The sequence below is a fragment of the Falco naumanni genome, chromosome 4 (genome assembly GCF_017639655.2).
Source record: "Falco naumanni isolate bFalNau1 chromosome 4, bFalNau1.pat, whole genome shotgun sequence".
Taxonomy (NCBI): domain Eukaryota; kingdom Metazoa; phylum Chordata; class Aves; order Falconiformes; family Falconidae; genus Falco; species Falco naumanni.
In genome coordinates, this window is record NC_054057.1 from 76,573,890 (window position 1) to 76,585,752 (window position 11,863).

The window sequence follows — 11,863 nt, forward strand, 5'->3', positions numbered from 1 at the left end:
TCTAGGAAAAGTTTGTGCTGAGTGTGGTGACCAGGAAGAAAGAAGCCTGCTTGGCTGATGCAGAGGAAGGACATACTCTGTCTCCTCTTGAGATTCACTGCTGGGTGATGAACCAAGGCAACCCCCAGGCAGACCCTTCCACCCGGCAGGCAAGTCTAGTTTCTAGTCCCTCTGGAGTCTGCTGGTGCAGTGAAAGTACATGAGCCTCCCTCAAGCCCATCTTGTTCAGGCAAGGGGGTCCTCAGCATCGTGCCCCTCTCTGCCTGAGCAGCTCTGCACCACCAGCAAACTGCACGAGAGAGCCTAATGCACTCCCCTGTCCTCTTGCTGCTGGGGACCACAACCAGGAGGACCTCCTGCCCACCACAAGGAGTCAGAGGAGAGACAAATACCCAGCTCATGCCCAGGTGCAACTCTTACTCATAGGGTCCTGCCTGTATCCTGGCCAGACAGTGGGCAGGACCAGTGCCAGCCTCCAGATCTGCTGGGAATTTGGGGTGAGGAGGGTGACCTCGGTGGAATCTGCTCAGTAAAAGATTGTTTCCTACACAAGTGTAATACATCCCTAACAGTGCAGCAGTTGATGCCATGTTTCCAGTAGCAACCTTTGTGTACGGGTTTGAGCACCCTGCAGAGCTCCACGCTGGGTGGCAGCACCCAAGACAGATCCAGCCTGCTCGGTGGTGGGGTGACAGGTAGGTAAAATGAAGAAAGAGATCCCATGCTGTTTCTGAACCATGGTGTATATAGATTTTTACTGAAAAGGCTCTACAGAGGGAGAGCACAAAGTGTTTGTGTGATTGAGCATCACGGCACTGACCCTTGTAAGAGGCATTTTCTTTGAGACCCAGCTATATGCTGTATCGCTTTGTTGCATCCTCTACTCTCAGGCAGCCTGCCTGGGCTGCTGAAGTCCATGGGCCACCAACCAGCTCCAGCACCAGCTGGGATGGGCAGCACGGGAGAAGTGAAGCCTCAGCTTTCCATTGCCCTGCCTCTCACAGCAGGCAGCCCCTTTCAGTCAGCAGGGCTGAAAACATGGGGCACCAGTGACCTTCTCTGCAGGGTGCCCCACACAATCCTTAGGCAGCTGCCACAGCCTTCGAGAGGTGGCTCTTCACAGCTTCATCCTGCCATCAGCTTACTGCTGCTAGGGCATGCTGGCGATGCGCCAGGTCAGATGAGCTCCATCTTGAACTGGCTGAAGTTTGGCATGGTGGGCGAGGGCTCGGCCATGCTGCTGAAGGGGATGCAGGGCTGGTTTGCTGGCACAGCACCGTGGCTCACAGTGGAGCTGAGCTGCTGCAGCGTCATCAGCACCTCCTGCTGCAGCCGCTGCTGGTGCTCCTGCTGGCGCTCCAGGTGGCATTGCCTCTCCAGCACTGCCTGCAGGGCCTGGCTCAGCTTCTGGATCTCTGTCTGTACAGCATCCAGCTTTTCAGCAATGGCGTGGGAGCTGGGAGCAGGGGGAAGCACTGGTCCGCCCCAAGCAAGGTTTTGATTTCCAGGACTCATGGCATTCAGCAGGGCAGTCTGAGTGCTGGCATCTTTGACCTGGAGTAGGGAGTAGGCGGGAGAGATGGGAAGGTGAAACGTTACCAGCTGCTCCTTCAGTGGTGTGTAGGAAGAGACAGATTTATTCTGCACTTAGCTACCAGGCGTAAGAGAAAGCTATCACCTTGTTGCAGACCTCTAGACCTCCCACATTCTGAGCTGCACTTCATCCCCACCCAGCCCCTGTGCCACTACTCCACAGGAATGCCACCTTGCCCTGCATGCTGTCAGCACGTGCTTAGCCATCTGCTGGTGGATGCTGCTAGATGGCAGCCAGGCTCCTCATGCTGATGCCAGGCCTGTGTTTCTTCTGCAGGGACAGAAATAGCATGTCCTGTTTGGTATTTTTTTCCAGCCCCTCCATTTCTTGTATTGCACCCCGAAGCACATGGCTGTTCTGTTCCCCAAGAGGAGTCGCATGCTGGTTTGGAACCCCAGGGGAGCCTTTCTCCTGGAAAGGGTGTTGAACAACCTGTGTCCTCTCAAGCAGCTGGCAAGGGCTCTTGACAAACACCTGAGCGGGCTGAAGAAGGCATTGGCCGTGTCCAAGCAGAGACAGGGCCTCTGTGGGTGAAGGCTCAGTCTGACTCACAGCTGTTGGCAAGAAAGGCAGTGCCAGCATCCTACCACCCTCCGTGCAGTAACAGCACTGCCCACCAGTGAAGTCTCCGGAGGTAGGAGCCTGCTCTGAAGGGGTCAACCATGGGCACCGGCGCAGCCCCACAGCCACAGCGCCCTTCTCGCAGCCCACCTGGGGCTGGTCCTGGGTCCTCTGGGCCATTTACATTTGCCCTGTGACATGCCACAGCTGCCAGCAGAGCTGGGCTTGGCCGTGGGGCTGGCCAGCTGGCTGCATGCCCACCATGGTGGGCAGGAGGGCTGCACAGACAAGGACCTGCCGGGACAATGCCTGCATGGCCACAGCCTGGGGGTCTCATGGCATGGTGAGGCAGGGGTGTACACATTAGGGATGACGTGTCCCAGAGGGCTGCTGTCCTGGCTGTGTCACCCCATCCTGGCCTGCCACTGCCCTTCATCTCGTGGTGCGGCACCAAGCCACTTGGTCACTGCCGTCCTCGTGGTGGCTTGAGGAAACTCCTGAGCTGGTACGGAAACTGAGCTTTAAAGAGGGGGTCTGTGAGCTGCAGGTTGGGGGCCAACGCTGGCAGAACCTGGCGTGGTCGTGGTCTGCATCGAGGGCAGCAGCGAGTGCTGGCTGCGTGCCCCGTGGCCCTGGCACACAGACAAGCTTGCCAAGTGCCAGGGTCAAGGATAACTGGAGTGCGGCTAGCGGAGGCCGGGGGGCATTTCGGGAGCCTTTCGGCCGCAACAGCCTGCCCCAGCTGCGTGGTTTAGATGCAGCAGGGCCACCCTGGCGGGCAGCACTGCACCGGCTCCTGGCTGGAGCAGACAGGCTCTCCCACCCTGCTGGCACCCTACCTTTTTCTGCAGGATAGCCCTGTCCATGATCTTCTTCTTCACCACCAGGGCTGGGTTCCTGGCAGAGGGTGCGACCAGCCGCCCTCGGCTGGGCAGGGGCTGTGGCGGGGCGGCCGTGCCCCCCGAAGGGGAGCAGCTCCCCAGGGCCACGGGGGCACCTGTGCAGCTGTCATCACCTGCAAGGGACAGCGAGAAAAACGCCTCGGAAGGTGGCCCTCGGGGACGCCTCGGTGGGGGACAGGGAATGGGGAGCCCCTTCCCCAGCCCAGCGCTGCCGGGGGAGGCCATGGTGGTGAACCCCTGTGGGGAGCCAGGCCTTACCGTTCCCGGGGGGCAGCCCCAGCCCCACAGGCAGGGCCTCCCCGAGCTGCCCGCTGCCCTGGCAGAGCGAGGCCACGCTAACGATCTGGATGCCCTCCTTGGTGTCCTGGCCGCCAGCGGGGCAGGGTGCTCGGCTGCCCGTGGGACCCCTGCCGGGCACTGCGGTGGGGCAGGCACCCAGCGGCTTGGGTGGCTCAGCCTCGTGCCCCCGCAGTGGGGGCCAGGGCTGCTCCCCATCCCAGCTGGCCGCCGCCACCACGGGCTCCACGCTTTTCCGCTTGAGGAAGAGGTACACGGCCTGCGGTGTCACCCGGATGCCATCCAGCTCCAGCACCTTCTTGATCTTGCGGAAGCTCAGCCCGGCCCTGCGCAGCTCCACGATCCTCCTCTTGGCGTGGTCATCCAGCCGGCCCATCGCTCCCAGAGCCTGTCCTGCGCCCAGCACCTACATCCCTGGGGCGCAGCCGCTGCAGGGGTGCTGGCAGCCCCCCTGGCAGCCCCCAGCCCTGCGGTGGTGCTCGGACTCCACTAGTGCTCTAGTGCTCTGCTGACCAGCCACCAGCCCCAGCCATTGGTCCATGCAGCGCCATCCCCTGCTTCCAGCAGTGACCCTGGTCCCAGCCAGACAGGAGGAAGGAGACGGCTCTTCCCAGCACAGCGATGACAGAGAGCCCAAAACCTGTCCCTTGCTCACGTGGAGCCCCCTTAGAGTGGGGGGTCCAGCCTGGTCTCCCAGTCCACCAAGAGCACAGAGGATAGTAACAGGCTTGGCTCTGCCCAGCGCCCCAAACTGGACATTGACTCCACGCTGCCAGCAGCAGAGTGAGGAAATGGGAGCAGTCAGGATCCCAAGCAGCAGCTCAGCATCCTGGGAAGCTCACCGTGAGTCTTGGCAAGCAGCAGTTCATCGTACGAGGCCGGCAGGTCCCCACCATAGCCTTGTGCCTCCTTGGTGGGCTGGAAAGTTACGGCAAGCAGAACCGAGGATGCCCACGTTGAGAACTACTGCAGGGAAACCGTTGGTGCTGCAGAGCCTGCCCTTTGGGTCTGGAGATGACACTGTCCCATACCTTTGGGAGAAGCAAAGGCAACAATTTATATACCAGTGGTAAAGGCGGCACAACTATAAACGTCATGACTGTACCTCCTGCGCTTCCTCTTTCTCCCCACGTGCACAGCCATGGCTGGTGGTGTCAGTCAGGGGACAGAGGCTCAGGACACAGTCACGCTCGCTCTGCATGCATGGGTGGCATAACAGGGACTGCGCTGCTGGTACAGAGCCTGCATGCATGTCTCCTCTGGGTTGCACCCCAGAGGTGGGACCAGCCCCTTCCCTTGCTGCAGGCATCATGATGAGGCCAGGTCAGGATGGACAGCACTTCATGTTGTGTATGTGTGTATATACAGTTATACCTAAATGGAGATATACCTATTTATGTGTATACATAAGCTTGTATGTATGTATACTACCAGCTTCCTTCATCTGCAGGTGTTTCTTGGACACTCAGTGCTGCAACTGCTGCCTAAAGGACATAAGTTTGGGGTTTGCCTCACTGAGATAAATAGCCTCCAAGCATTCCCACAAGGCAACAAAACACTTCTCGGATTAGCAATGTATAGTAGAGGCTACCTCAAGTGGTCGCTGCCAAGCAGATGTAATATAGGAACATTTTCCAAACCCCACTTCCCCAGGCACATGTGGATCTTAAAAAGGTACAATAGTCTCTGTGCTTCCTTGGCCACCAAAACACTGCCATCAGCCACAGGGAGAAATGGAGCCACTTAGTTTGACACAGGAGTTGTGCCCCTCTGCGTTTTACTCCTTCCATGGCAAAAGAGAGAGACATTAACTCCAGAGATATAGACTGTACTTTGACCCAGATCTGTTTACATCTACAAATCACCCCATGCCCTGCTATGTGCATTAGGGACCTTGTAGATAAGAGCTGGGGGAGTGGATAGAGAAAAACATGTCCCTGGATGCAGATACTGCAATTGCAGAGCAAGAGGAAAGGTCAGGAACACCCAACCTTCCCCATGCCAAGGGGAGATGCCACAAGGAAACCACCACCTGGAGCTTCCTGTGGCTGCGGGTACAGGAGCTTGGGCCTCGGCAAGATACTCTGCGCTTTTCCCAGAGCATTTCAAGACGTGGCCAGAGGACACTAGAACAAAAGCAAAGCAGTGTAGCTATCTGAACAGCCAGCAACAGAAACATAAAGTTTACATAAACCCAGGAAAGCCAGCACCCCACGCGTGCAGCTTTCGTCCAGCCTCTGCACAGGAGGAAAGATGATGACAGCACCATGGAGATGCGCTGACTCTACACAGCATCTCTGCCAGCTCCCTCCTCACTGAAGACCTAGGTTGCTTTGTAACATCCCCAGGTCCCAGCTCCTTAGCCTGCTCATCCCTTCCAGACCTTCCACAGCCCTCCGCAGAGCTCCCACCGCCCTGCCTTCCCAGGCTCAGCGACAGCTCACGGGAGGCATGGACCATACCTGCCCTGCTCATGTCAGCTCAGCGTTCCCAATGCAAGCTGTTCCCCCACAGCCTCCCATTTTCTGGAGGGATAGCAGGATGGGGAGTCTGGCCAGGATGGCTTCTTACTGCAGCACGTGGCTCCACGCCAGCAGTGCCTGTCTGTGGGCAGCAGCTCCATGGAGATATCATCAGCACCCTGGGGCTCAAGGGTAGCTTCATCCAGGCTCCTTATGCTTCGAAAAAATTGCCTTTACAGCAGGGCTTTTTGAAAAATACATATTTACTGATCAGCGGTAGACCCGCACCTGGAAACCCATTTCAGAGAAGACGCTGAAAAGCAAGCTGCAGGTCAGGGTCCAGCTGGCGAGCAGGAGGCAAGCACAGGCAGAAGGGCCAGGGTGAAATCCAGCTGAAATCCTGCTCACTTACACCACAAGGGCATACACAAAGCACACAGCTGCTAGTCTCCACCCTGTCAGGTAGGAGAAAAGAGTTGCCAGGGAAAGCAATAGGTCATCCTTACAAACAATAGTTTTCCAGCAATTTCCTCCAAGATCACAAAAGTCAACCTCCCTGACAGCTCAGGTCTGGCTCCATCTCTAGTTACGCCTTTTTTATCCAGGTCCTGCTGCGAACTTGCAGCTTTTCTGTACTAAACATGCTCCCCATTTCCACAGCTGAGTCCATCGCCTTCTCCTCTTTCTGCCTCTCCAGAGGGGATTCTCCCAATGGAGCTGCAGCCTGTCATGCTCGCAGCTTATGCAACGCAGCTGCTCAAATTACACACCCACTGAGATGAAACCTTTACACTCACCTGGCCTACAAGATGTGTTACTCTCCAATAGTTTTTGCACAAGGTAAAAATAAAAATCCATCCAATGAGAGGGAAAGGTTCGGGTATCTTCCTAGACCTGTGATTTTGCATCAGGAATGGAGTTCCCTTCACTTCTCAGGGCCAGGCTGGGGTGAAGTGGTTCCTCTGAACATTTCTTACACCACTTGGAAGAAGTTCATTCAAGTGGTGGCTTTGCAGGGGGACAGGGAAAGGGAGCGTATCAGTGGAAGCAAATTCACAGCACTGCAATCATGTGAGCTTCCTCTCTGCCTTTACCCCTTTTCATTTCTGTGGATATCAGGAAAATGGAATGGTTTCATTTCATCCAGAAAGTCCCTGGAACAATCTCATCTGGGCTGACTCAGCCTTTGCTATTTCTAAAATAGAGCAGCACCACAAAGTTTGCTTGGCTTGGATGTTTCCATACAAAGCACAAGCACTGTGAGCTGCGTGGGGGCACTAGAAGTCCCCTTTTCCAAAACTGCAGCTTGCTTCCACCTACCCGGCTATCGCGCTGTGCGCCAGCCACAGCTGCAAGTCATTTTGCAAGCCCCGATTCTGCAATCGTGCCTGTGTGGACACAGCGATGTTCCCCTGCGAGCTAGGATAGCTTCAGTGAGATTACTCGTGGGTCTGCAAGCATCCTTCCCTTGCCCACACCCCTTGTTTTGCAGCTGGAAGCACACTCCTAGGGGGAAGACACGGTAACTGGAACACTCAGCCCAGAGCTACAGCTGCAGAGGGCTGTCATGCAGCACCACAGGCTCCAAGTTTTGCCCATCAGTGGGTTGACTCTCGAGACCTTACTCAACCAGTTGGACACATGCATTTGTGTGAAGAGCTGCATATTTTGTTATACAGCCAGGCCTCCAAAAGGAATTTCACTTCAGCCTGCCAATTTAGGCATCTGTCCAAATTTCGCATCAGCCATCCTTTCTTCAGCAGCTGCTGAACCCTTGCAATGCCTAAAGTCTTCAAGTATTTAGCTGTAACCTTTAACCAGGCATCGCTGCTGTAACACTTCTATTCCATAACTCTGCACACAGTAACATCTACAGAACCACAGATGAGAGCCTGGAGCAACCTTCATCATCACCAGAATTATGTCCTTAGCTCCTCCACTCTCTGGCCCAGAAAATACTATATACAAAATGGAATAGCCTCAAGAGAGGAGAAAGAAGGCAGCACTTGCACACACCCGAGCTCCCTTCAGGCCAGAGTGGATTTAAGGTCTGAGAAGGAGGAAGAGCATGAACTCAAGTTTCCTACAACCCAGGTGAAGGTACCCAACCATTAGCCTTAGGGCAAGCAGCAGGCTTTTCTTCACTTGTTTCTGTGCCAGTGCAAGCCCCAGCTCCAGAAGGCAAACCTGATGAAGAGGAGGTCCCCAGCATCTGTCCTGCAAGTCCCTCGGGATAAAGCTTCCCTGCTTGCCTGCACACACATACACCCACCGGCTGCGCTGCCACCCGCTTGTCCCCAGCCTTTCTGCAGCCCTGATTACCAGGGTTTGAACGCCAAGTTCCCCAAGAATTAAAAGTTAGTTGTGTGACCACTGAGCTGACTCGTGTCTGGGAAGGTTGACTTTTCCCTTCTGTCTCAGCTGCACGCCTGCTCTTGGATGCAGGCACTTTTTACCCTGGGGAGGTGCAAGCAAAGCTTCTTCTGAAACTCATGCTGGGGTGAAGCAGGGAAGAGTCAGATCCCCGCCGAATCTTCAACAGACAGTAGTGCCATGCCACAGTTGTGCAGCTGCTTTACCCTGGGGTTTTATTTTCTCAATGGCTATTTGGTCAGCTGGGTTAGCTGCACAACAGCACACCCATGGCCAGCCTGACCCTCAGGGACGGAGCAGCCTTGGAGAGATCTCGGCACCTACCTACAGATGGACTTGGCCAGATTCAGACAAGAATAAATGCCAAGTATCTCACTGCCCTGCCTTTACCTGCACAGTCAACATTAGCCTCTCTTTGAAGTGTTATGCAGCTTTAAGCCTCCGGCCTCCAAAGGTGCAGCCTTTCCAGCAGAGAGAGTTGCAAAGCCTAAACTGCAAACATATATTGAATTTCTACTGTCTTTCAGGTATCTGAAGAGGAAACAAATAAATCACTGCAAAGCGTAACATGATGTTTGTTCCTCGTAGCGAAAGCAAGACGTTTGAGAAAGGTTAACATTGAGCAGGCACAACATCCTACAGTGCCAGGGCATGCTTTCTAAGTGTTGCAGGAAAACAGAGAAACGGTGCATCATGGCACAGTTTTTAGGCTAAGAGCCCTGAAATACAAACGTGTGCATCAACAGAAGTCTTGAGCTTGTCCATGGCTCAGCTGCCAGTGTGCACTGCAAGACCCGGCCTCAGGCCTCGAGACAGGGCAGGCCAGATGCCCGGAAGCTACTGCTGAAGACTTAAGAGGAACCCCCAAAATCTCCTTTTTTCTGCTGTTCCAAATCTATGTAGCAATTCAACAGTGCAGCCATCGGAAACTGGGGCTCACCTCCAAACTCTGCAGCGATTACCAAGGTTGTTACTACAGAGAAGGATGAAAAGTTCAGAAGACAACCCCCCCCCCATCCTGCAACCTCTCTAAGGAAGCCGCGAAGCCGGTGCTTTCTGAGGCCGGCCACACAGGTAACCCCGCTCAGTACGGGTGCAGGACCGAGGCGGACACCGGGCTGAAGCCTTGACAGCACCGGGCAGACACCAGCACCGGAGGCTGCGGCTCGGTCGGCGCTGCCAGCCCTACGAGCCAGCGCCAAGCGCCGCCTGGCACGGCGGCCACGGGCCACCGGGCCCTTCCGGGGCTGACGTGGAGCTCCCCCGGGGCACGGCCCCGAGGGCGGCCGCAGCACGGGCGCTCCCGGCCCCGCCGCCTCCTGCCGCGGGGACGAAGGGGCAGGGGAACAGCGAGCCGGGATCCCGCACCGGCGGAGCTCCGCTCCCTCCTCGCCCGCGGGGCCGGGCCGGCGCTGCGCGCTCCGCCGCCTTCGGTCCGCCCCGGCGGCCTGTCGGTACACGGGCAAGCGCCGGGGCGGCCGGAGCGGGGCAGCGTTTCGGGTCGGGCGCGCCGCTCCCGGCACCGCCACCGAGCCTCAGCGCCGGAGCAGGGACCTCCCGCCGCCGCGGGCCGGCCGCTCCCCCCGCAGGCCTCGCTCCGCCCGCACCCGTCGCGCTCCCAGCGCCCAGCCCCGCTCCACGCCCGGCGGCACGGGCAGGGCAGCCACGTACAGGGACCGCAGACGACCGCCGGGATCCTCCCAGGCGACGGCACCGGCCCGCGGGCAGGGCCCCGCGGAGGCTGCGTTTGAACGGCTGCGACCGCTTTGTTTGGCTGGGGCAGCGCCAGCGCGGGCTGCCGGGAAGGTCCCCGGGAGGGGACTCGGGCGCGGGGGGAGGAGCCGCCGCTTAACTCCTTCGGGGCAGCTCCGGGGCGCGGCGCCGCGCCGCCGCCGGCCGGGGCACAGGGCAGCGCGGTACCCACGGCAGCGCCGCCGCCCCGGGGAGCACCGGGAGGGGCTGCGTGCGGCAGGCTGGGCTGCCGGCATGGCCGGGAGCCGCGGCACTGCCGCCCGCTCCCGCCGCCCCGTGTCCGCCGGAGCTGCCCGGGACGGGCCCGAAAGCTGGGCGCGGCCGGGGGGGCCGGACCCGCGGGCTCCCCGCCGCCGGGCCGGGGCTGGCCCCAGCTCTGCAGGGCACTGCTGTAGGGAAACGTCTGGTTCTTCACAGTAGTTTTATTTTTCTGCTGAAAAGGAGGTTGTAGTGAGGTGGGTGGGGGTCGGTCTCTCCTCCCAAGTAACAAGCGACACGATACAGGAAACGGCCTCAAGCTGCACCAGAGAGGTTTAGGTTGGGTATTAAGAAAAGTTTCTTCACCAAAAGGGTTATGGAGCACTGAATAGGCTGCCCGAAGAGGTGGCGGAGGCACCATCCCTGAGGTATCTACAACACGTGCAGATGCAGCGCTCAGGGATACGGTTTAGCGATGGGCTTGGCAGTGCTGGCTTAACAGACTCGATAGCTCAAAGGTCTTTTCCAACCTTAACGATTCTATGATTCTAAGATCATCACAACAGTCTACCAGTAGTCCTCAACAGACATCATCCAGTTTCTCTTTGAACCCGTGTAAACTTTTAGTAGCCCACAACATCCTATGGCAGGGAAACTGGCCCTTTAACGAGATGTTGAGTGAAGAACAACCTTCTTTTTTTTCTGAACCTGCCCATAGCTAGTTTTATGTAATAACCCCTTAGTTTTGCAGCAAAAGAGAAAATAACCAATTATCCTTGCCACACATGATCTTACAGATGCCTGCCCTGTTCTCCCCCAGGTTCTGTGAGGAGTATAGGCTGTTCCTACCTTGTGTTCAGGAGGTGGAGCTATCTGCCCTTCACATGAGAGTACAAGGATTTGAATCTTAGGAATTTAACAGAAGTCCTGACTAGCACGCCTGCTTCTCAGGAAGGTTTGTCGTGTTTAAGGCCCTGTATTAGGAATGAGGTCAAAGTATGCTCCTGACTTTGTTCCTTGGAAGCCAGGAAGCCAGTACAGCTGCAATCCACTGGGACCAGGTCAGAAGATCTCAGATCAGTACTTCCAGCAGCAAATTTCCTGGAAGTTCACAGCACACATTTTGGCAGCGGGAAAAAAAGAAAAAAAAAAAGGCAGAAAATGGCTTTCCCACTTAAATGACTGGATTTATGAAATGCCACTGAATGGTGGTATCACTCTTCTCTTTGTGCCTTTTGTGCTTCCTGCGGGTCAGGCAGCTGGCGAGTGCCCCCTCATCGGTACCAGCCCTTTCTGCTCCCCAGGGGAGCACATCTGCCACAGCCGCAGATGTGTGGATCCGCAGCTGGAGGCGACGCTGGGCGTAGCACTGCCAGGAGGGCCCGCGGCTCGCTGCGCTACGGGAAGCCAGGAGGAGAAGGCCCAGCTGCGGCTGCCGTTACTGAGCGGGACGAGGCCTGCAGGAAGGCGTGACAACTGCTGCTACGCCCACCGGCGTAGCTGCGGAAAGCCGGGCGAGCCGGCCCCGCGCAAACGGGACTGACCGCTCGCCGTGCCGGGGGCCGCACGGGCCGGGAGAGCGGGGCCGGCACCCCGCAGCCGCGGCCGCTCGGCCCGGGGCAACAAGGCGGCTCCGGCCAGCGAGATCCGACTTTACCGGCCGCAGGGCGCGCCCGCCGGAGAGCGCAGGCCGCTGCCTCGTCACCGCTGGAGCCCCCCAGTGA

General features: G+C 57.5%; 1 protein-coding gene across 4 annotated transcripts; it reads right to left on the reverse strand.

Annotated features, from left to right (window-relative positions):
* Positions 1-725: 725 nt before the first annotated feature.
* LOC121086674 lies at positions 726-11,841 on the reverse strand. Of its 4 annotated transcripts, none has more exons than XM_040590702.1 (4): positions 10,989-11,841; positions 3,316-4,385; positions 2,995-3,170; positions 726-1,554 (listed from the first exon to the last, which is right to left on the reverse strand). In XM_040590702.1, exons 2-4 carry the CDS (start codon positions 3,728-3,730, stop codon positions 1,177-1,179), a joined length of 969 nt encoding a protein of 322 aa, XP_040446636.1. In that variant the 5' UTR covers positions 3,731-4,385; positions 10,989-11,841; the 3' UTR covers positions 726-1,176. The 4 variants fall into 4 exon arrangements, with proteins under 4 accessions (XP_040446636.1, XP_040446635.1, XP_040446637.1 ...); XM_040590701.1 differs by lacking the exon at positions 10,989-11,841 and adding an exon at positions 9,861-9,991; XM_040590703.1 differs by lacking the exon at positions 10,989-11,841 and adding an exon at positions 5,817-7,674.
* Between the last annotated feature and the right edge of the window lie 22 nt (positions 11,842-11,863).

Bases quoted from the DNA above. Each gene is read 5' to 3' on its own strand.
- LOC121086674 (XM_040590702.1), bottom strand. From the start codon at position 3,730: ATGGGCCGGCTGGATGACCACGCCAAGAGGAGGATCGTGGAGCTGCGC. The intron at 3,171-3,315 runs GTAAGGCCTGGC...TGTCCCTTGCAG, and splicing joins GGGGCTGCCCCCCGGGAACG to GTGATGACAGCTGCACAGGT. The intron at 1,555-2,994 runs GTAGGGTGCCAG...TCCCTACTCCAG, and splicing joins GGGCTATCCTGCAGAAAAAG to GTCAAAGATGCCAGCACTCA.